The sequence below is a fragment of the Rhinatrema bivittatum genome, chromosome 3 (genome assembly GCF_901001135.1).
Source record: "Rhinatrema bivittatum chromosome 3, aRhiBiv1.1, whole genome shotgun sequence".
In the NCBI taxonomy this organism is placed as follows: domain Eukaryota; kingdom Metazoa; phylum Chordata; class Amphibia; order Gymnophiona; family Rhinatrematidae; genus Rhinatrema; species Rhinatrema bivittatum.
In genome coordinates, this window is record NC_042617.1 from 172,027,530 (window position 1) to 172,048,993 (window position 21,464).

Here is a 21,464-nt window from a genome sequence, read left to right on the forward strand (position 1 = left end):
TCCACCCAAACTCTTCCCTAATCCTACACCTTCCCAAAATTTGCATTCGCACCATGCGCTAATGCTATTATCGCATGTGTTAACACCATAACGCATTCTGATGAATGACCCTGTTAGGGTTCCTGAAATCTTGGCACCCTTGCCTTTGAATTGAATCTTCATCGCCATTCGGTGATCACTGGATGTCAGATAATGAACTACAACATCAGAGATACTGTCCCCTTTTGTAAGCACCAGGTCCGGTATCGCCCCTTCTGTGCGAGTTCCAGTACTAGTTGACAGAACAATTCTCCTTGCAGAAAATCCAGGATCTCTTTGCTTCTAGAAGACACCACAGTTGGGATGTCCCAATCAACATCCCAGCAAACTGAAATCCCCTAACAATAGCACCTCCCCTTTCTTGGCAATTTTGTGAATATTGTCTATTAAATCTCTGTCCATCTCCTCTCTCTGTAATGGCCTGTATATTACAGCAATATAATTAGATGTTCCATTACCTCTTTCCAAATTAACAAAATTGCCTCCTTACCTCGCAAGCTCTGCAATTCTGTTGCTTTAACATTGTTTATATATATATAATGCCACGCCTCCCTTTCTTTCCTATCTGGTCCTTCCTGAATAGATTGTAGCCCGCTATCACTATCCCAGTCATGGTTTTCTGTGTACCAAGTCTGTGTCAGCCATAACATCTAAATTGGCTTCTTCAATGACTGCCTCTATATCTGGGAATTTATTTCTCATACTATGAGCATTAGTGTACATAGTTTCTAGATATAGCCTGTTTTTGTAATTTCCGTGCAAGTATTTGTTTTATTTTTATCATAGGGTTTTGTTCACCCATCCCTGATTCTGGTTTAAAGCCCTCCTCAGTAGGTTTGCTAGTCTGTGTTGGAAGTTACTGTGCCCCTTCTTCAAAAGGTGGACCCCATCTGTACTCGGCAGTCCTGGAAAAATCGTCCCTTGGTCCAGAAGCCACAACACTCTCATCGACACCTTCTACATAGCCATTCATTAATCTCCAGAATGTGAGCTTCCTACCTGGACCTTTCTCCTCCAAGCTTTAGCATGCTACCTCCATAACTTAACTCAAGTCTAAACAGCCCAGACTGACACAGGGTCTGAATTGTCCAAGGATAAGCTGGATGGAACTTTTATGTCAAACATTACAGGAACTTTGACCAAGCCTCATTGAGCTTTCCCACGGCATGCAATGTACCACAGAACCACACAGAATGCCTTCAGTCGTTTCTTTTTCCGTGGAGCTCGGTGATCACAATTAAAGCTTCAGTATTTTTTTTATTTGTGGGGTTTTGGGCATTGTTTCAAATTTTTAGTTTCTCATGGAGTTCTTTTCTCTGCACTGTTCAACATGAGGTCCTGTGGTCTTCCTGATAGAATCCCTAGGTTGTTTTTTTCAGCGTTTTTGCAAGTTTTCTTTTGCATTCGTTCCCTTCGGGCAGTGGTGCCATCGGTACCCACTAGCCATCAAGTTCGCTTTTGCATCCCTTTTGTTTTGTAATGCCATGTCTTCAGGTTTCCAGTAGTGCCCCTCAATGCAAGAGGACTGTGTTTCATAGATCCCCATGATAGATGTGCCCTCTGCTTGGGGGCATCGATTGATTTCAGGGGTTGCAGCAAGTATGCAGAAATGATCCTTAAAGGATGCCAGTCCTGCTTGGATTTGATGGAATGTCTGTTCAGGTACTGAAAACCAATCCATTGACATTGGAAGAATAGAAATTGACAGACCACATGCCTGCACCGATGGAAGTGGAGTCATCAACATCGGGGGGGGGGGGGGGATTGGCTCCATTGATGTTGGTACAAATAGAAAACCTGGAGACAGGCCATCTCCCAGCTCCTCACAGTCGAAGAAGGCACAGAGAGGGGACCTGTCCGTTCTTGAGCCACTGTTAGACCCTTTCCATACGCTCATCAAAGCTGCACCGGTGTCTGTGCCTGCTCCATCACCAAGTCCTGGAGGATTGTCAGTCGGCAGCCAGCCTGTTGGTAATCCTTGACTCCTTGGGAGAAGAAGCCTCCACCCCTAAAGAGGTGGGGTCCCAGGACCACCGGCTTGTACCGGTCACTGACCTGACTGGGGACAGAATGCCCAGAGATCCCAACTCTGCTATCCGCAGTAGGTCAGATTTCTCTTACTCCTGGGGGTGTGGGTTCTCTGATGATGGTTCAAATGGATCGATGGGTCTTTCCTCTGATCCTGCCTCCACCAGGCAGAAGAAAGTCTGTCAGAGGACCTCTTCTTCACAGGGTTTGTGCGGTTGACTGTGGAAGCCATCCCATTTACCTTTCAAACAGAGAAGGAATCCAGGCACAAAATAATGGATATTTTCCAGTACATGGAGCCTCCCAAGGAGATTGTGGCAGTCCCAGTGCATGAGATCCTACAGGAGGTGCTGTTAAGGATGTGGGAGAACTCCTCAAACAAAAACAATTAGTCAGACATGGTGTATTTTAACCAGAAGGCTCCCAGATTTGACAAGTGCCAACTACCGCACCAGTTGTGGTAGTCAAATCCACTGTCAAGAAGACTAGGCACTCTAGGTCCTGATCCTAGGGCCATGGATACTCTTGGGAGAAGTGTTCCAGGACATCATTCTCATTGTCCACTTAGCGGCCTACCAGCTCTTCTGGGCCAATACATGTGGGACATCCTGAAGCAGGAGCAAGAGGTGGCCAAGCAGCTTCCTCAGAAGCACCACAATGCCTTCCAGACACCACTGGCCAAGAGTCTAGAGTGTGAAAAAGATTAGGACCTTACAATGTTTCTGCCATCTTGAAAACATTGTAAGATGAATGGTTGCATAGACTCACCTGGTTTGCACCCCTCTGATCTCCATCCAGAGGTACACTAATGACATTGTGTACTAGAGAGAATTTTTTTCGGAGATTGAGTCAAGGATGCAGTGGCAGAGATCCAAGATCACAGTGTGATCCTCCAACTTTCCATGGCCACTTCAGACCTGGTCGTCTCTTCTAGGAGGTATCCAAGGTTGGGGTAGAAGAAGCACTTATTCCTCTCAAGGAAGCAATATCTTCCATGGCCTTGGTCCCATGCACAGCAAAACCCTTGCAGCCATCTCAGGCACAGCAGAGTGCCCCTAAGCCCCAGACAGTTTCCCTTTCAGCACCTGGGATGGGATTTTGACTGGACTGCGAAGAGCATAGCCAAGACCTATCTGTACCCATGCTGCAGGACCTTCTGGTGGGGGGCAGGCTATGATTCTTCATAAATTGATGGTCCAGTATAAATTCAGACACATGGGTCCTGGGTATTGTCCACAGAGGGTACAAATTAAACTTATTGGATGTCTCATCAAATTGCCCTCCAAACTTGCCTTGGGGTCGAGCAGTGCATCAGGCATTGCTGATCATGGAATTCTCCTCTCTTAATGGCCAGAGCAGTTGATCCTGTTCCACCAGTGCAGAGAGGGCAGAGATTCTACTCCCTGATTTCAAAGAAAACAGGGGGACTGTGTCTCATCCTAAACCACAGAGCCTTAAACTCATCACAAAAGGAAAAGTTCAAGATGGTTTCCTTAGGCACCTTGATCCTTTTCTGCAAAAAGGGGACTGGCTATGTTCTCTCAATCTTAAGGATGTCTACACTGACATCGGAATATTCCCTAGTCACAGAAAATATCTGATTCGTATTAGGAAACTGGCATCTCCAGTATCGTGTTCTGCTGTTTGGTCTTGTGTCTGCACAGTGTGTTTTCAAAAAATGCCTGTCTGTGGTAGTGCTTCACCTGCGCAGGTGTGGGGGGTGTGAATGTTTCCCTATCTGTACAATTGACCGATCTAGAGTATATCAGGGGCAGAAGCAGACGAGTCAATGTGCTTGACCATCTGGGTGTTGGAGTTATGAGGGTTTGTCATCAACTACCCTAATTTTCATCTCTGCCTGTCACATCGATTGGAATTTATAGGCGTTCTGCAAGACACTAATCAAATACTTGGAATAGAATCCCTGCTCTCTCTGCCTTGGTGGAACAGGCTTGACCGTTCTGGCCATTAAGGAGGAGGAGAGCTCCGTGAGCAGCAATTCTTGAAGCACTGTTCAACCCCAAGACAAGTTGGGAAGACGATTTTGTGGAACATTCAATAGGTTTAATTTCCTCCCACAACAATGAGCCACCACCCTGGTGGCCATAGCATAAGAGGTCCAAATGAGTCAACAGACATCAGCTTGTTGAGGTTGTTGGTCCACATGGCTACAGCAGTACATATTACTCCCATGGCATGTCTGTACATGAGAAGAGCCCAATGGACTTTGAGGTCACAGTGGATAAACACCACTCAAGACCTATGGGACTGCATCTGCATAACTTCACTACTACAAGACTCCTTGTCCTGGTGGTGGGACAATTCCCATCTGGTTTGGGGAGTTTTTCTAAATTCCCCAGGTTCAAATTGTCCTTACAATGGATGCATACAACCTGCCTGGGGAACTCATGCTGATGGGCTCTGCCCCCAGAGTTCTTGGTCCACCCGTGAACCACGTTGTCAGATAAACATCCTGGAGCTCTGGGCAATTCAGTACACTGTATGGCTTTCAGAAATATGCTGTTCAGCAAGGTTGTTCTGGTCCAGACGGACAACCAAGTGGTGATGTATTACATCAACAAACAGAGAGGTATGAGCTCTTACCTTTGTTGGAACAAGTCCATCCAGCTGTGGGTCTGGTCCATCTCTGGAAGGATGATGCTCCAGGCCACCTATCTGAACAACATGAAGACTGAGTTGGTACTTAAGACCCCACAAATGATCCCTGGACCAAGCAGCAGCAAATTGGATCTTCTGGGGCACCCTGAGGTGGATCTGTTCATGGCTCCTTGGAACAGAAAGGACCCTTTCTGTTTCACGCACTGGGCATGCAGAAGACTAGCCTTGGATGAAGTTGCCTTTTATTGGAGCCAGGGACTTCCATATGCATATTCTTCAGTATCATTGGTGGTGAAGACTTTGTTGAAGCTCAGCAGGACAAGGGGTCTATGATACTCATATCGCCTGATTGACCAAGATAGTTTTCTGGTAATTAATTGCAGAATACAAGGACCTGTAAATAAAACTGGTTTCCACTTCTGTGAGAGATGTCCATTTGGGAACTTCTTCAGACTGGAGGTTTCCCTAGATATCGTAACTCAGGCTCAAGGCAGGTTACGCCATCCCAACCACTGGTCTATTGCGCTCACTGTTTGAATGTTGAAAGGCTGATTCTGCAATCACTTGACCTCTGAGGATGTATTGCAGCCTTTTGGCTTCCAGAAAGCCATTCACTAGGAAGTCCTATTGGCTGAAATTGAGAAGGTTTGCTGTGTGGTATGAGCACCAGGTCCCTACATCCTTTTTCCTGTTCCAAACAAGAACTGCTTGACTACCTTCTTCATCTCTCTGAAATTGGTCTTAAGATAAACTCGGTCAAGGTACCCCTTCCTTTAGTAGGTGCATATTCATCACCATGTAGGAGATAAGCCCATCTCTGTACAGCCTTTAGTTGTACATTTCATGCAGGGTCTGCTTTGAAGCTGCCCATCAGACCACCTTCTGTGTTATGGGATCTCAACATGGTTTTGTCCCAGCTGATGAGAGCACTTTTCGAGCTGCTGTGCTCCTGTAACCTGATATCCCTGATCCGGAGAGTCATATTTTTACTTGCAGTTACTTGAGTGTGCAGGGTCAGTGAGCTTCAAGCCTTAGTATCTTATCTACCTTATACTGACTATTATGAAAGGGTGGTCTTGCATTTGCACCCTAAGTTCCTGCCTAAGATGGTGTCAGACTTCCATCTTAACCACTCAATTGTCCTTCCAACATTTTTCCACAGGCCGCATGTGCACCAAGGTGAATAAGTCCTGCACAGTTTGGAATGCAAGCGAGGCTTGGCTTTCTATCTATAGCGGACTGATGCCCATAGAAACTCCAGTTAGCTTTTTGTTTCCTTTGATCAGAGCAAGTTGGGGATCATCATTGCCAAACAGATGCTCTCCGATTGACTAGCAGATTGTTTATCCTGTTATGCTTGTTTGGGCTTGACTCTTGTGGCCATGTCAGGACTTTCTTTATTCAAGCCGTTGCAGAGTCAATGGCTCACTTGTGATTAGTCCCTATGGAGGAGATCTGCAAGGCTGTGACATGGCGTTCTCTCCATTCAATCACATCACATTACTGTTTGGACAGGGATGGCCAATGTGACAGCAAGTTTGGCGAGCCTGTCCTCCGGTACTTGTTTGAAGTATAGAACCCAACTCTGACCCTGCCTATGGCCTGTTGTTTTTTTGTTACATGCTGCCCCCATAGGTTAAGAATAAAATATAAAAAATGTGTTGCCAACAAAAACTGGTTGTGCCTGTTAGCACTGGTTTTGTTTATTCCATTGTTTTGGGGAGGGGGCTGCCTGTAGCTAGGGATTACCCATGTGTGAGAACTGCCGTCCTGCTTGTCCTCTGAGAAGGCAATTGCTTACCTCTAACAGGTGTTCTCCGAGGAAAGTAGAAAATCAGTCCTCAAAATACCCACCCACCTCCCCATGGATTGGGTTATTTTTCTTGCTGGATTATCAGACTGAAGGAACCCTCACAAGAGCATGTAGTGAGACTTAGTTGAAGTTCTAGAAACTTGACATAAGTTTTCCAAGCATTGTCTCCATCACATGTCACCCATATGTGAAGAATGACATGCTGTTCTCTGAGAATACCTGTTACAGGTAAACAACTCTGATTTCCTGGCGTGTAGCCAGATGGACTCAGAACGAATGGGTATAGTATCCGCGTGCTAGCAGTTGGAGACGGATCTGACGTCAGCACGGGTGTATATATACCCCCACAGGAAGCATAGCAACTTGGTAATTTCCGTCTCCAAAGCAGTTTGGAGAGCCTGCACGCTCGCTGAGCGTGTTTTCCAAATCTACTTTCTACTTTCTTTCAACTACAACTTCTACAACATCGAGCCCCGCACTCCTGAGGTGATACCCTAAGGTCCCTCCCCCGGTAGAGTTTCCCGGGGTGATTTCCGTGATCCCCCGGAGGTCTAAGTCCTCGGTCCGGTGGCCGAATCGCGGCAGGGACATAGCCCCCGGGCGAGGTTCAGGTGAGGCATACGAGGTGCCTCGGTCCGGGCGTGGACGAGGCAGCGGGTGCATATCCTCAAACGCGGCGGTGAAGGTACTTGCCCTCTCCCACCGCAGCCGGAGACCGCCCGGGTTCCAGCCGGGAAGCGCCGAGGATCAGGTAAGGTGTACATCTCTTATTTCTGGTCTCCGAGGAACAGAGGATCGGTGGCGTGGCACGCTGTGGAAGGCGCCATTTTGTGGGCCTTGTTCAGGTATTGAGCGCCCGTAATAGGCGCGGCTCTATTTCTCCTTGTGCGTATATTGCCTTATTGCTAAGAGCATATTGAATGCCACTGAGTGTGTATTGCTAACTGCCTATTGCTGAGAGCATATTGAAAGCCATTGAGCGTGTATTGCTAAAGGCATATTGCTGAGAGCCTATTGAAGGCCATTGAGCGTGTATTGCTAAACGCTTATTGCTGAGAGCCTATTGAATACCATTGAGCGTGTATTGCTAACCGCTTATTGCTGAGAGCCTATTGAATACCATTGAGCGGGTATTGCTAACCGCTTATTGCTGAGAGCTTATTGAAGGCCATTGAACGTGTATTGCTAACTGCATATTGCTGAGACCATATTGCATACAATTGAGCTGCTTTCATGGCCGCCTATTGCTGAGAACATATTGCATATTATTATGGTTAAGCGCCTGTTGTATTAAGCGCATATTGCTGCCGCATATTATTATTATTGTGTGCCTGTTGTATTAAGCGCATATTGCTGCCGCATATTATTATTATTGTGCGCCTGTTCTATTAAGCATATATTATTGCTGCTTCTCATTCAGCGCATACTTTTCCATGGAACAGAACGCCTCAGCGTCTTCAGCGGCGGCGCCGCCTGCCTGAGGCATTAAAGCCCTTGGCCTCTGCTCTGCATGCCAGCTTAGAGCCACGCACAGTGAAGAGCCAGACTCCCTATGTGCCCAATGTGAGGAGGCCGTGGGACCCTCGGGCCATGACCAGTCTCAGCCACGATTTGCTGACAGTTCCCCAGGGGCTACCCCGGATTTAGCGGGCAGTCTCGACCAATCGGGAATCCCGGGGGATCTGGTACCCCGGCGATTAGAGGCTGCTTCCATTTCCTGGGTGGATCTCTTTAAAGGGATTCATGCCTTTGTACAGATGCAAACGGCTTCCCGTCCAGGCCCTGCGGTTCCTGCTGTTCCTGCGGTGGCTGCGACTGCGGCGGCAGCTTCTGCAGATCCTGTTTCTGGACCCTCACGCCCTTATCGTGAGCGGGTCCTCCCGCCACTGGACAGTCCAGATCAGTCAGACGAGGAGGTTTCACCGGATGAGTCCGAACTCCCGGACGAGGGGGAACTCCCCACAGGGATTGAGCCATATAGAACCATGAGGCGGTTCTTCCCTAAGGAGGATCTCTCCGACCTGGTGTCTCAGTGTCTGGCGGAGTTGGATATTACAAGTCCCAGCGCTACGGTTCCCTCTGCGCAGAACCCCCTGCTGGAAGGTCTTCGTCCTACAGCCCGCCATTTTCCATTCTTGCAAGCAGCACAACAACTGATAGATTTAGAATGGGCAGCACCAGCGGTTTCCTTCAAAGGGGGCCGGGCCCTGACGGGCATGTACCCATTGTCACCGGCTATACAGGACCTGCTGGCGTGCCCTCAGGTGGACGCCTTGATTAGCGCTGTGGTCAAGCGCACTACCATTCCAGTTGAGGGGGGGACGGCCCTCAAGGAGCCTCATGACCGGCGACTGGACGCCATTCTGAAGCAGACCTTTGAGGTGGCAGCTCTATCATTGCGGATTGCGACCTGCTGCACAGTGGTGACGCGTGCCTGTTTGTCACAGGTTAGGAACAACGCTCCAGCAGCGGACATGAAGTCAGCTCTTTCGTTCCTCACGGATGCTGCATCAGACCTAGTCCGGACAACAGCTAAGGGGATCTTATCCTCCGTAGCCGCCAGGAGGCAGCTCTGGATCCGGAGATGGTCGGCTGATGCGCCTTCTAAGACACGCCTCACCAGATTGCCCTTTAAGGGCTCTTTCCTATTTGGGAGCGACCTTGATAAACTGGCCAGTACATGGGGTGCCTCTCCAGTGCCTAGACTGCCGGAAGATCGGTTCAGAAGGGGCCAGCGCACCTTTCCAAGGCCCTCCAGGGGCAGGAGTTCAAGGCGCTTTGTTCCTTACAGCAGTCGCTACCAGGCACCACGTCCTCAGGCCAGGAATCAGTCTTTTCGGACCAAGCAGCGCAAGAGGGGAGCAGGCCCGGGCTCAGGTCCCGGCCGTGCCTCCCAATGAGAATCCGCCGATTCATCTGGGGGACGGAGCCATAGGGGGCAGGTTAACCCTCTTCTACCCCAGATGGGTCGAGATCACGTCGGACCAGTGGGTCCTCGCCATTATCCGAGAGGGATATTATCTGGACTTTCATCATCTCCCTCCGGACAAGTTTGTGGAATCTTCATGTCCCATACACAAGAAGGCAGCATTGGAAGCTACCTTGGCGAGGCTCCTGTCCTTGAACGCTATCATCCCAGTACCTGCCTGGGAAGTGAATTCTGGACACTATTCCATTTATTTCATGGTACCCAAGAAAGGGGGCACCTTTCGGCCTGTACTGGACCTCAAGTCCGTCAATCGATACTTACGGGTCCCGAGGTTTCGCATGGAAACTCTGCGCTCCGTCAAGACCGCAGTACAGCCAGGAGAATTCCTCACGGCATTAGACTTGTCTGAAGCCTACCAGCATATCCGGATCATCAGCGCTACCTACGCTTCAAGGTTTTGGGTCACCACTTCCAATTCCGGGCTCTGCCCTTCGGATTGGCCACGTCACCGCGGACCTTCACCAAGGTGGTTGTCGTGGTAGCAGCGGCCCTCAGGCGGGAAGGAATTCTGGTCCATCCCTACCTAGACGATTGGCTGATCAGGGCGAAATCACGAGAGGAGAGTCGTCGGACAACCGACAGAGTGATCGCCCTTCTGGAAAGCTTGGGCTGGGTAATCAACCTCAGCAAGAGTTGCCTACAGCCTTCCCAGTCTCTGGAATACCTGGGAGTACAGTTCGACACCCAGGCAGACACAGCCAGTCTCACTACCAAGAGAAGGTTAAAACTCCAGATGCGTATCCAGTACTTGATGGGAGCCAGTTGGCCCATAGCTTGGGATTATCTGCAGGTTCTTGGTCTCATGGCATCCACCCTGGAAGTGGTACCTTGGGCAAGAGCCCATATGAGACCTCTACAACACTCCCTGCTCTCTCATTGGAGCCCTCGTCTATGGAACTATTCCACGCACCTACCTCTGCCTGCCAGAGTCCGGACACAGTTACGGTGGTGGCTGCGGTCCGACCACATAAGCAAGGGGTCGAGGATGTCCTCCCCCACGTGGACTCTGCTCACCACAGATGCCAGCCTGAGCGGATGGGGAGCACACTGCGAAGGACTCACCGCACAAGGGCGGTGGCGCGGAGAAGAGTCAGCGTGGAACATCAACCGTCTAGAGGCTTGGGCAGTCTGATTGGCATGCCTTCGATTTGCTCACAGACTGAAGAACAGAGCAGTCCGAGTAATGTCCGACAACGCCACCACGGTGGCATACATCAACCGTCAGGGCGGAACCAGAAGCCGACAAGTATCTCTGGAGATCGCCCCACTGATGGTTTGGGCAGAGGCGAATCTTCAGGACATCTCCGCCGTCCACATTGCTGGGAAGGACAACACCACGGCAGACTTCCTCAGCAGAGAACGTCTAAATCCGGGAGAGTGGCAGCTGTCACCCACAGCCTTCCAGATGATTGTGGATCACTGGGGGATTCCGGACATGGATTTACTGGCGGACAAGTCCAATGCTCAAGTACCCAGATACTTCAGCCGGAGGCGCGATCCATTCTCCCACTGAATCGATGCCCTGGTTCAGCCGTGGCCTCCAGGGACTCTGCTATACGCCTTTCCTCCGTGGCCTCTGCTGGGCGCCATCATCCACAAGATTCAGAAACACCGGGGCCTAGTTCTTCTAGTGGCACCAGACTGGCCAAGAAGACCCTGGTACGCGGACATGAGAAGACTACTGGCAGTTGAGCCCCTTCCCCTGCCTCCTCTCCGGGACCTTCTACGTCAAGGTCCCATCTTCCACGAGGATCCAGCTCAATTCTCTCTTACGGTCTGGCCATTGAGAGGGCTAGACTGAAGAAAAGAGGTTACTCGGAGCCCGTGATAGCTACACTTCTCCGAGCTCGCAAGTTTTCCACATCCCTCACCTATGTAAGGATCTGGAGAGTATTTGAAGCATGGTGCGACACTCATGGCACCAATCCACATGCGACCACGATCCCTATTGTGTTGGATTTCCTGCAAGATGGACTTCAGAAGGGTCTCTCCCTCAGCTCCATCAAGGTTCAGGTGACTGCGCTGTCTTGCTATGGCCCCAGGAGGGATTGGCAAGACCATCGCCAAGCACCCAGATGTTTCTCGCTTCCTGCAAGGAGTCAAGCATATTCGTCCGCCACTGAAGTGGCCTGTGCCCTTATGGAACCTCAACCTTGTTTTGGATTTCCTCGCGGGATCCACCTTCAGACCCCTTCGGGGCCTGTCTCTCCGTTCTCTAACCTTGAAGATGGTGTTCTTATTGGCGGTGTGTTCCGCACGCCGCGTCTCAGAGCTACAAGCACTGTCCTGCCGTGATCCCTTTCTAAGAATCACTCCAGAGGTTATCCATCTTCGCACGGTTCCCTCCTTTTTACCTAAAGTGGTTTCACAGTTTCACCTTAATCAGACTATATCCTTGCCTACCACGGCAGGTTTGAAGAAATCTGAAGAAGGACGTTTGCTACGCCATCTCGACATAGGCAGACTGCTGCCTAGATATCTGGAAGTGACACAAGAACTACGAAAGACAGACCATCTGTTCGTCCTGCACAGCGGGAAGAAGCAAGGTGAAGCGGCCTCTCGGCCCACCATCGCCCGCTGGATTAAAGAAGTTATCAGAGCAGCTTACATGGAGGCCGGGAAGTCTCCGCCTCTACAGGTCAAGGCTCATTCTACCAGAGCACAAGCGGCATCCTGGGCGGAATCCAGGATGCTGTCGCCTGCAGAAATCTGTAAAGCGGCGACGTGGTCCTCCCTCCATACCTTCTCCAGGTTCTACCGTCTGGATGTCCAGGCTAGGGAGAACTCAGCATTTGCGAGGGCGGTACTACATGGTCCTCAGGCAGCCTCCCGCCCAGGCTGGGAGTAAAGCTTTTGTACATCCCATTCGTTCTGAGTCCATCTGGCTACACGCCAGGAAATGTTGAGATTACTTACCTGATAATCTCCTTTTCCTTAGTGTAGACAGATGGACTCAGCATCCTGCCCAGCTGCCTGTGTGCATGGGTTTCACCGATTCAAGGTAAGCCATGTCATATGTTCCATAAGAGCGTACACTCTACCAGGTGTCAATGCCTTCCAGTTGGGAATGCTGGCGGTCTCCAGCTATTGTCAATCGGTCAGGGGAATCCTGTTTCACTTTTCACTGAGCGTCAGTACACACATCCATAACAGCTTTTGCAAGGAAGATTACTAAGTTGCTACGCTTCCTGTGGGGGTATATATACACCCGTGCTGACATCAGATCCGTCTCCAACTGCTAGCATGCGGATACTATACCCATTCGTTCTGAGTCCATCTGTCTACACTAAGGAAAAGGAGATTATCAGGTAAGTAATCTCAACATTTCTGATCCTTTGCTATGCAGAATTCAGCTCTATAACCTGAGCCACAGAGCAGGACCTAGGAAAGATATTTGAAAAACCTTTTTGGCTATGTCTCTAGGAGGTGCACCATAGGGAGCACTCCCATCCATATCTCAGCCTGGGGAGCAGGAAACTCATAGGGTATGAGATCCATGTTTTCTTCTAATAGTTGAATAGTGTATGCTTTGGCTAGAGAACCAATAGTATACATGCACTTGGGATTGATATTGCTGTACTAGATTCTTGCCCATCAGACTATAAACTGCTAATTGTGGTGTACACCAATACATCTAAAACATTGTAAGTCTTTATTATGGAGTATAAAGATGTTATATCGATTTATCACTTTTATTCCTGAATGCAGTAGTTAACGTAGGAGTTTTGACATCTTTAATCCAAACTAATCAGGCTGACTGAAGAGAATAGAGCAGCAAAATATATCTAATAATACAAATGCAGGTGATATTTTTTTCCATGCTTATTTCAAAATTATACCTACATACTTTAAGATGAGGATTATTTAATGAAAAAGCAGTGGCGCAGTGCTTATTCGTTGTTTCTCCAATAAGTCCACAGGTCATTTAAGGGCGCATGGTATTTGCAGACATGAAAATGCTTTCTTTGTATTGCGATATCTCCTTTCATTTTCTAATCATATTCTTCATCTTAAAGGTTGTAGAAAACAGCAGAACAAAACACCTGATTATAGAGTCACCTATACCAAGATCTGGTCTTGAGATAGAGAATCCTTGGACTATCAGTGGAGGGAAAGTTGATTTTCATAGGCCAATTTATCCTTTGGAGGACTATGATGAAATGGAAGAGTCTTCTTCAGGTGTACAAGATAACAGCCCAAAGAGATTGGAAGTCAGCAAAGAGACTAGTGACATTTCTGTAAGGTCAGACCAAACTACCCTGGAGTTTCATGATGCACAGACTCCAGAAGACTTGGGGGACGATGTTGTTTTTATAGCCAGCAAGCCAACCATTTCAACTTCTCAAGAGCCTGTTACAGTCCAAGAACAGCATGAGGATAATGATGGTGAAAAGATTGCTGAAAGTGAACTTCATTTTCAGCAGCAAAATACTGCAGAGCACCAGGAAAGCAAGGGTATGTTTTATTTTGACCAATTTCTGATTATTTATAATATACAACTCTTGCATTTTGCTGCAGACAAATGTTTGTCACTCAATTACTGTTAATTATAAAGCCAGAATTGGCTTGAAAAATTTTGTTTTCCTTTGTCAATTTGTCAGCCATAAAATGTATTTGCAAAATTGATGGTGCCTTGCAAGCATTATTGTAGTTTGACTTGCACTAATGGTAAAATCTGCCAGTAAATCGTCAACAGTCTTTCAATTGAGATCCTCACCAAATGAGTACCATATATTTCACACATACAAGTTCACCCGGTGCTTATTTTTATATAGGTGATTTTCTATGTATCCGCTCAATAATTTCTTTTAACAATAATCTTTTGTTTTCATACTTCAAACAATTATATAGGAAAAACGGGTGGTAGTTTCATATGTTATAAGCAACCATCCAGGTGCCAATGTTTTCTTATGTAATCATTAACAACCTCCCGCCTCCAATTTTTATTTGAATTTATGTTATTAAAATATGTTGAGCTGGATCACAGAAGATCAACCCCGTTTTTTTCATGTTCATTTTTATTTTTTATTCATATTGTTTTAATAAAATCTTCTTTTTGTGACTAGCACTTTTCTATAAATATTTCTATAAATTTTCTTTCTTTTTTTTTTTTTCAGCCGTCAAAGGAAGAATCACGATTACTTAACTTTAATGAATGTCTTTTGTACTCCCTTAGGGAGTACAAAAGACATTCATTCTTTGACGGCTGAAAAAGAAAATTTATAGAAATATTTATAGAAAGTGCTAGTCACAAAAAGAAGATTTTATTAAAACAATATGAATAAAAAATAAAAATGAACATGAAAAATACGGGGTTGATCTTCTGTGATCCAGCTCAACATATTTTAATAACATAAATTCAAATAAAAATTGGAGGCGGGTGGTTGTTAATGATTACATAAGAAAACATTGGCACCTGGATGGTTGCTTATAACATATGAAACTACCACCCATTTTTCCTATATAATTGTTTGAAGTATGAAAACAAAAGATTATTGTTAAAAGAAATTATTGAGCGGATACATAGAAAATCACCTATATAAACATAAGCACCGGGTGAACTTGTATGTGTGAAGTAAATCAATTCAGTCAATGTATACATAGATATTTGTCATTTGCATTTTATGACCTCTGTGACTGATACACCATGATTCTCTGGAGTGCAAAATCTACATTGGGCATTTAGACTTTGTTCCTGGTGTATAGAGTTTTGTAACGTGTTATGAATTTGTTAAATTATAAATCAGTATTTGTTACCACATACTCTTGCTTCATAGGATTAGGAGCGGGAGAAATCAAATATCCATCTGGTCCCGAAGATGAGCTCCCTGTATTTCAACCCTTAAGCACTGTTGAGGACACTGGTCTTGCTGCATGTCTGTTGCTAGTCAGTAAAAGGTAAATCTTTGAAAATCATGCAAACTTTATATTGGAAATAGAAAACAATCTGTCTCTATAATAGTTTTGCTTGTTTAGGGAGGGTTTTTGTTGCATTTGGGAGAAAGGTAATTTGGATTTTCATCATTTTTCCCCCATGTTGGCCTCTGCTGCTCCCCTCTCCCTAGATGGCATGCTTGGATGGCTCCAGGTGATCTTCATCAGTCCAAGGGGCACCCTCAGCACTGCTCATTGGCTTGCAGGGGCTACCACAGTAGCAGCAATTGTGGTCCTCTTTCCCTAACTGGACTTCAGCCATGGAGCTAGTCCTTTGTTTAGCCTGACTGTCTCATAATGAATAAACTTTGCAATCCCAAATATTTCCTATCTTTTGGTTTTTATAAATATTTTACACTTTTGAAAGAACATGGGATCAAGGGTGGCTAAAGATAATCTGCTGCCCGAGGTGAGGGATAAGGTGGTGCCCCCCACCCACCTCTCCAGGTGCAACATAAGTCAAATTACTGAAGGGTCCGGGAGAGGGGCCCCCCCTGGAATCTACCCTTTCAGTGATTAGAAATGCTGGGGAAGGGGGGAAAGCAGGGGTCAGGGTTCCCAGAGGAGTGGCAGATAGTGTCAATGATAAAATTTCTAGGGAACTGGTAAACCTACCACACTCCCAGGAACCTTACCAGCTGCCACTCTCTCACCGCGGGTTCAAGGGTATTAAGTGCCCCAGGCGAACCTTACAAACTTGTACCACCAACCCTTCTCCCACGCACAATTAAAAATTATGAATTTGAAAATAAATGTTTTATTAACCACTTCCCCAACCCAGAAAAGATTTAACATCAAAAAGGGTATTCAAAGTACAGTTTTCTGAGATAAAAATGTAACTTATATGTATATTTATATTCACTGATGTGGTGCCAACCAGAAAAATATACTTGGAAACCCATATGGTAGCAGGCCTACTTATGGACCTTTTTTGTAACTGTCCTTTTGAGTTTCTTCTTTTGTTGCTAAGATGGCCTCACTGAAGATGCACTGGGGATGGGGGCCGCATCACTGAAGCTGCGCCACTGGGGTGGAGAGGCGCATTGGTGAAGCTGCGCCACCAGGGGGCGAGGGCCGCGTCGGTGAAGCTGCACTGCTGCGGATTGAAACTGTGCCACCAGCCCACTAAGGATTCTTTCTTCTGCCCACGGGGCGGGGGGAGGGAAACCCATTGGGAAGCTCACTGAAGCTGCGCCACTGGTTTTGGCCGTAAGACAGCTGTGGCAGGGGCTATTTTTTGCCACTTCAAAATTTTGCTGCCTGAGGTGGCAACCTCACCCTGTCTCATGATAGAACCACCCCTGGATAAACCTTTTGTAATTGACCCTCAGTCAAGTAGAAACTAGGGATTAATGCAAATGGAGAGGTGTAAACAATCCTGAAGGAGGATATGCCACCCGACTCATTGAGGAAGACAAAAATGGCTGTGCTATCCAGTCTTGGCTCTACAGAGGCACTGCAAGTTCATGAAGGAGAGAGCTTAGTGACGATGTCATAAGCATGCCACAGCATAGAGACACATCTTTCTGCAGCCCCAGGAAATGAGCCACTTCCATTACGGCAGACGGTGTATGGAAGGCGCTGCTATAATATTCCACAGCCAGGAAGGGCTGCCATTCTCAGGACCCAGCCCAGGAGGAGTTCCTTTGGCTATTAGTTCCCCACCTGGAAAGAGAGATTGCAGCTATTGCCTGCCAGGGAGAAAAGAATTGGTGAGGTAGGGAAGAGGAATGGGCAGAGAGGCTAGAGAGGTGGAGGGATGAGAGGGATGGGGTGGAGGAGGAGCATTGCGGAGAGAGGCAAAAAATATAAAAAAAAAAAAAAAGTTAACCATGCAAAATAATAGGTAAACTAAACTAAGAAAAAAACAAAACTAAAGAGAAAAATAAACATTTATTGAAAATGGATAAAAAGGAAAAGTATTGGGCATGATGGAATAGTTTTGCCCAGCTTCTAAAGATTTTGGTTTGGCTGGTATCTAAGTTATTTGAAAAAATGTTCCACTACTTACCTATTTTCCTGTGGTGTTTGGCCTGTCTCTGGGTATGGTGTATCTTTCTGTGGGTACGGGTCTGTCTGGGTGTCGAGTGTATGTGTCTCTTTGTCTGGATTCTTGTGTCTGCCTGGTGGTCTGTGTGTGTGATGTCCTTGTTCTCTTGCTGGGAGTGTGGGTCTGCCTGTGTTTGCTTTGGTGTGGAGTATATGGGTATTTGTGTCTGTCTGGGTATCAGATATCAGTTTCCATCTGTGTCTGTCTTGGTGTGGGATGTCTGCCTCTGAGTTCGTGTGATTGTGTCTTTCAGCAACCTGAAGAAACATAAAACAGGGACTTTGAGCCTTTGGTTAGCAGTATAGCTCCCTGGTAGCTTGGCAACTGGTTCAGAAGCTGATTGGTTAGCAAGAGAGGTTGACACTAGGCCAGAAATCCAGGATACATTTCATTTATATACAGTTATGCTCATAAGGAGCCGACAAGAGAGGGAACAATTTTAGATCTAATTCTCAGTGGAGCACAGGATTTGCTGAGAGAGGTAATGGTGGTGGGGTCGCTTGGCAATAGTGATCATAATATCATATTTGAATTAATGACTGGAAGGGAGACTAAGTAAATCCACGGCTCTAGCACTAAACTTTCAAAAGGGAAACTTTGATAAAATGAGAAATTGTATTAAAAAAACAAAACAAAACTGAAAGATGCGGCTACAAAGATTGTGTGCAACAGGTGAGGATAGTTTTTTGGGTTTTTTTTTTTTGGTTTTTTTTTAACCAAATACCATCTTAGAAGCACAGTCCACATGTATTCCATGCATTAAGAAAGGTGGAAGGAAGGTCAGACATTTGCCGGCATGGCTAAAAAGTGAGGTGAAAGGCTGTTTAGCCAAAAGATCTTTATTCAGAAATTGAAAGAAGGACCCTTCAGAAGAAAATAGGATAAAGCATAAGCATTGGCAAGTTAAATGTAAGACATTGATAAGATAGGCTAAGAAAGAAGTTGACCATAGAGGCAAAAACTCATCATAACTTTTTAAAATATATCCGAAGCAGAAAGCCTGTGAGGGAGTCTGCATGGACTTTGCTGCTGAAGCAGCTGAAAGGCAGAGGGTGCAGGAAGCCCAGCGTGGGGGTGATGGCCAAAGCCCTCTTCCCTCACAGCCAGAGACTCTCTGTACTCAGTCAGTAAGCGCTGAGCCCAGGTAAGTAAAGAGATAAGAGGAATCCTGATTCAGAGACGTGGAAGGGCTTCGGTAAATCTTTTCTCCGGTCACCTTGCTCAGCGCGCCTTAATGACTATGTTCCCAAGCAGGTTGAGTGTCGCCCCCCCCCACCCAGTGGGCTAGGCCCCGCTTCAGGCTCAATGGGCATTCCACGTGGAAGTCCATAGGGGCACCATCTTGTGCGTCACCATTGGCCCCCATAGCGCGTTTGTATGCGCGGTGCTGGCCGGCTCTGCCCACGTGCTGTGCACCTAACGTCTCGCATATGGGCGCTTCTACTTGAGCACTTCGGGACAGATCTGTGCGCACTCTATTTCGGGCGCCAGCCAGCTGAGTGCACAGTTACCATTTAGCATGGCTCCGGCAGCAAATAAGCACAAGGCGACACTCTTTGTGCTGCCTGCCATATTAGGGCTTTGCAGTCTGACCTAGAGTCCTACCTATTCCAGTACTGTGAGGAGACCCAGTGAGGGTTGGACTCCCAGAACTTTTCCAAGCCAGGCTTCTCCCATTCAGAAGATGGGTCTGCCACAGTCTTATCCAGTAAGGCGTGCAGATTGCTTCCTGTTGTGCACTGGTGACGTGCTCGTGCCTGCTTCTCTCAAGAGAGGCAGATAACTCTGGAGTGCCTTCAAGAGAGGCTATGGAGCCCGCCGCTGCCTTTTTAGCGGATGTGGGCTCTGACCTAGTCAATACCTTGACCACAGAGGAGTGGCCTCGGTGGTGGCCAGAAGACAGCTATGGCTGGGGATTTGGTCAGCGGATGCAATCTGTAAGGCAAACCTTACAAAGATGCCCTTTAAGGGATCCCTCCTATTCGGTAACGAATTGAAAAAGCTGGCCAAGTAAGTAGGGTGAATCTCCATAGGAGGTCACAGGCACCTTGCCTATGAGGGGTCAGGCCAGGGGCTCCCAGCACTTTTGGCCCTACAGGAACTCATTTCAGACAACTCAGTTCTCGGGAATGTCTCAGTCCTTTCAGAGTCAACAACCAAAAAAAGGGCGGGTTCAGGTTCGGCCCGAACTTCCCAATGAAGTTTTGCCGACCCATCCACGGTACAAGGAGATAGGGGGTCGGCTATTTCTCTTCTACCACTGGTGGGTCAAAATCATATTGGACAAATGGGTACTGGATATCATACGAGAAAGATGCATGCTGGAGTTTCACAGCATCCCTCGGGACATATTCAGGATGTCTCCATGCCACTCCCAGTACAAGAAGCTGGCAGTGGAATCTACCTTGACAAAGCTTCTCAATTTGAGGGCTATAAATCCAGTACCTGCACCCCAGGAAAATACGAAGAGACATTCCATCTATTTCATCGTACCCATGAGGGGTCAGGCCATCGTACCCATTCCATCTATTTCATTGCCTCTTTTGCCCCATCCTGGACCTGAAGGGCATCAGCAGTCATCTATGAGTAATTCATTTCCACATGGAAACTACGCTCCGTCATATTGGCCATGCAACTGAGGGAGTTCTTAACCTCTCTGGACATATCGGAGGCCTACATCCACATTCCAGTCCAACAAGACCACTAGCATTTCCTTCACTTTGCAGTGCTAGGCCGCCATTATCAGTTCCGGGTGCTGTCCTTAGGCCTGGCCATACTCCGCAGAATATTTTCCAGAATTATGGTGGTTGTGGCGGTGGCACTGAAGAAAGAAGGAATCCTGGTGCACCCATACTTGGACAACTGGTTGATCCGGGCGATGTCGTTAGAGGAGAGTCTCCAGGTGACTCGCAGGGTGATGTCCCTGCTTCAGGAGCTCGGTTGGGTCGTTAAGATGGACAAGAGCAGTCTCAAGCCCTCCCAGTCCATAGAGTATCTGGGAATCCGGATCGACACCAAACAGGACAAGGTCTTCCTTCCATCCTCGAAGATAAGGCAGATGAGTGTGCCGGTTGACTAACACCATACGCCCCAGGGTGTGGAGCTATATTCAGGTCCTCTGTCTGAGGGCAACAACCCTGGAAGCAGGTCCGTGGGCGAGGGCACACATGTCCACACCAACGCTCCCTCCTGTCACGTTGGAATCCTCTGTCCCAGGACTATGCAATTCGCCTACACCTACTGATGGAAGTAAGTTCTCTGCTTCAGTGATGGCTGCAGGAAGCCTACCCATGCAAGAATACAAGCCTGCCCCCTTTGGAATGGCTAGTTCTTAAAACATATGCAAGCCTCCAGGGGTGGGGAGCTCACTGTCAGGAACTGGCAACCCAGGGGTGTTGAACTAAGGAAGAGGCGCGCTGGAACATAAACCACCTGGCAGCTCAGGCAGTCAGATTAGCATGTCTACAGGGTCAGGAGGTCCGTGTAATGTCAGACAATGCAACAACAGTAGCTTACATCAACCGCCAGGGAGGAGCCAAGAGTCAGCAAGTGACCCTGGAGATAGACCCCCTTATGGAATGGGCGGAATTGAACCTATGGATGATCTCGGTCTCCCACTTCGTAGGAAAAGACAATGTCAGAGCAGTCTTTCTAAGCAGAGAGAGTCTGGATCCAGGGGAATGGACGATGACAACCAGAGCCTTTCAGCTGCTGGTAGATTACTGGGGCTTCCCATCCATTGACCTTCTGGCCTCATCTCTTCTTCAGACGCAGAAAATATAAATGATCCTTTGGGATTGATGCCCTTGTTCAGGCCTGGCCAGAGCGGGACCTGCTGTACGCCTTTCCTCCGTAGCCCCTGCTGGGCAAGGTCATTCGCGAGATCGAGTGCCACAGGGGACTAGACCACCTAGTGTCTCCGGATTGGCCCAAATGCCCGAGGTACGCAGACATGCAGAGACTTCTGGTGGAGACCCCCCATGCCTTCCTCC

The 21,464-nt window shown here is 47.6% G+C and overlaps 1 protein-coding gene across 2 annotated transcripts in view; it reads left to right on the forward strand.

Moving 5' to 3' along the window:
- Positions 1–21,464, forward strand: part of AHCTF1 (AT-hook containing transcription factor 1) — a 564,884-nt gene that overhangs the window by 417,815 nt on the left and 125,605 nt on the right. For both annotated transcript variants that reach the window (XM_029593945.1, XM_029593946.1), the window contains exons 29-30: positions 13,505–13,943; positions 15,266–15,386. In XM_029593945.1, coding sequence (XP_029449805.1) covers positions 13,505–13,943; positions 15,266–15,386 — 560 coding nt within the window. The remainder of the gene's footprint in view (positions 1–13,504; positions 13,944–15,265; positions 15,387–21,464) is intronic.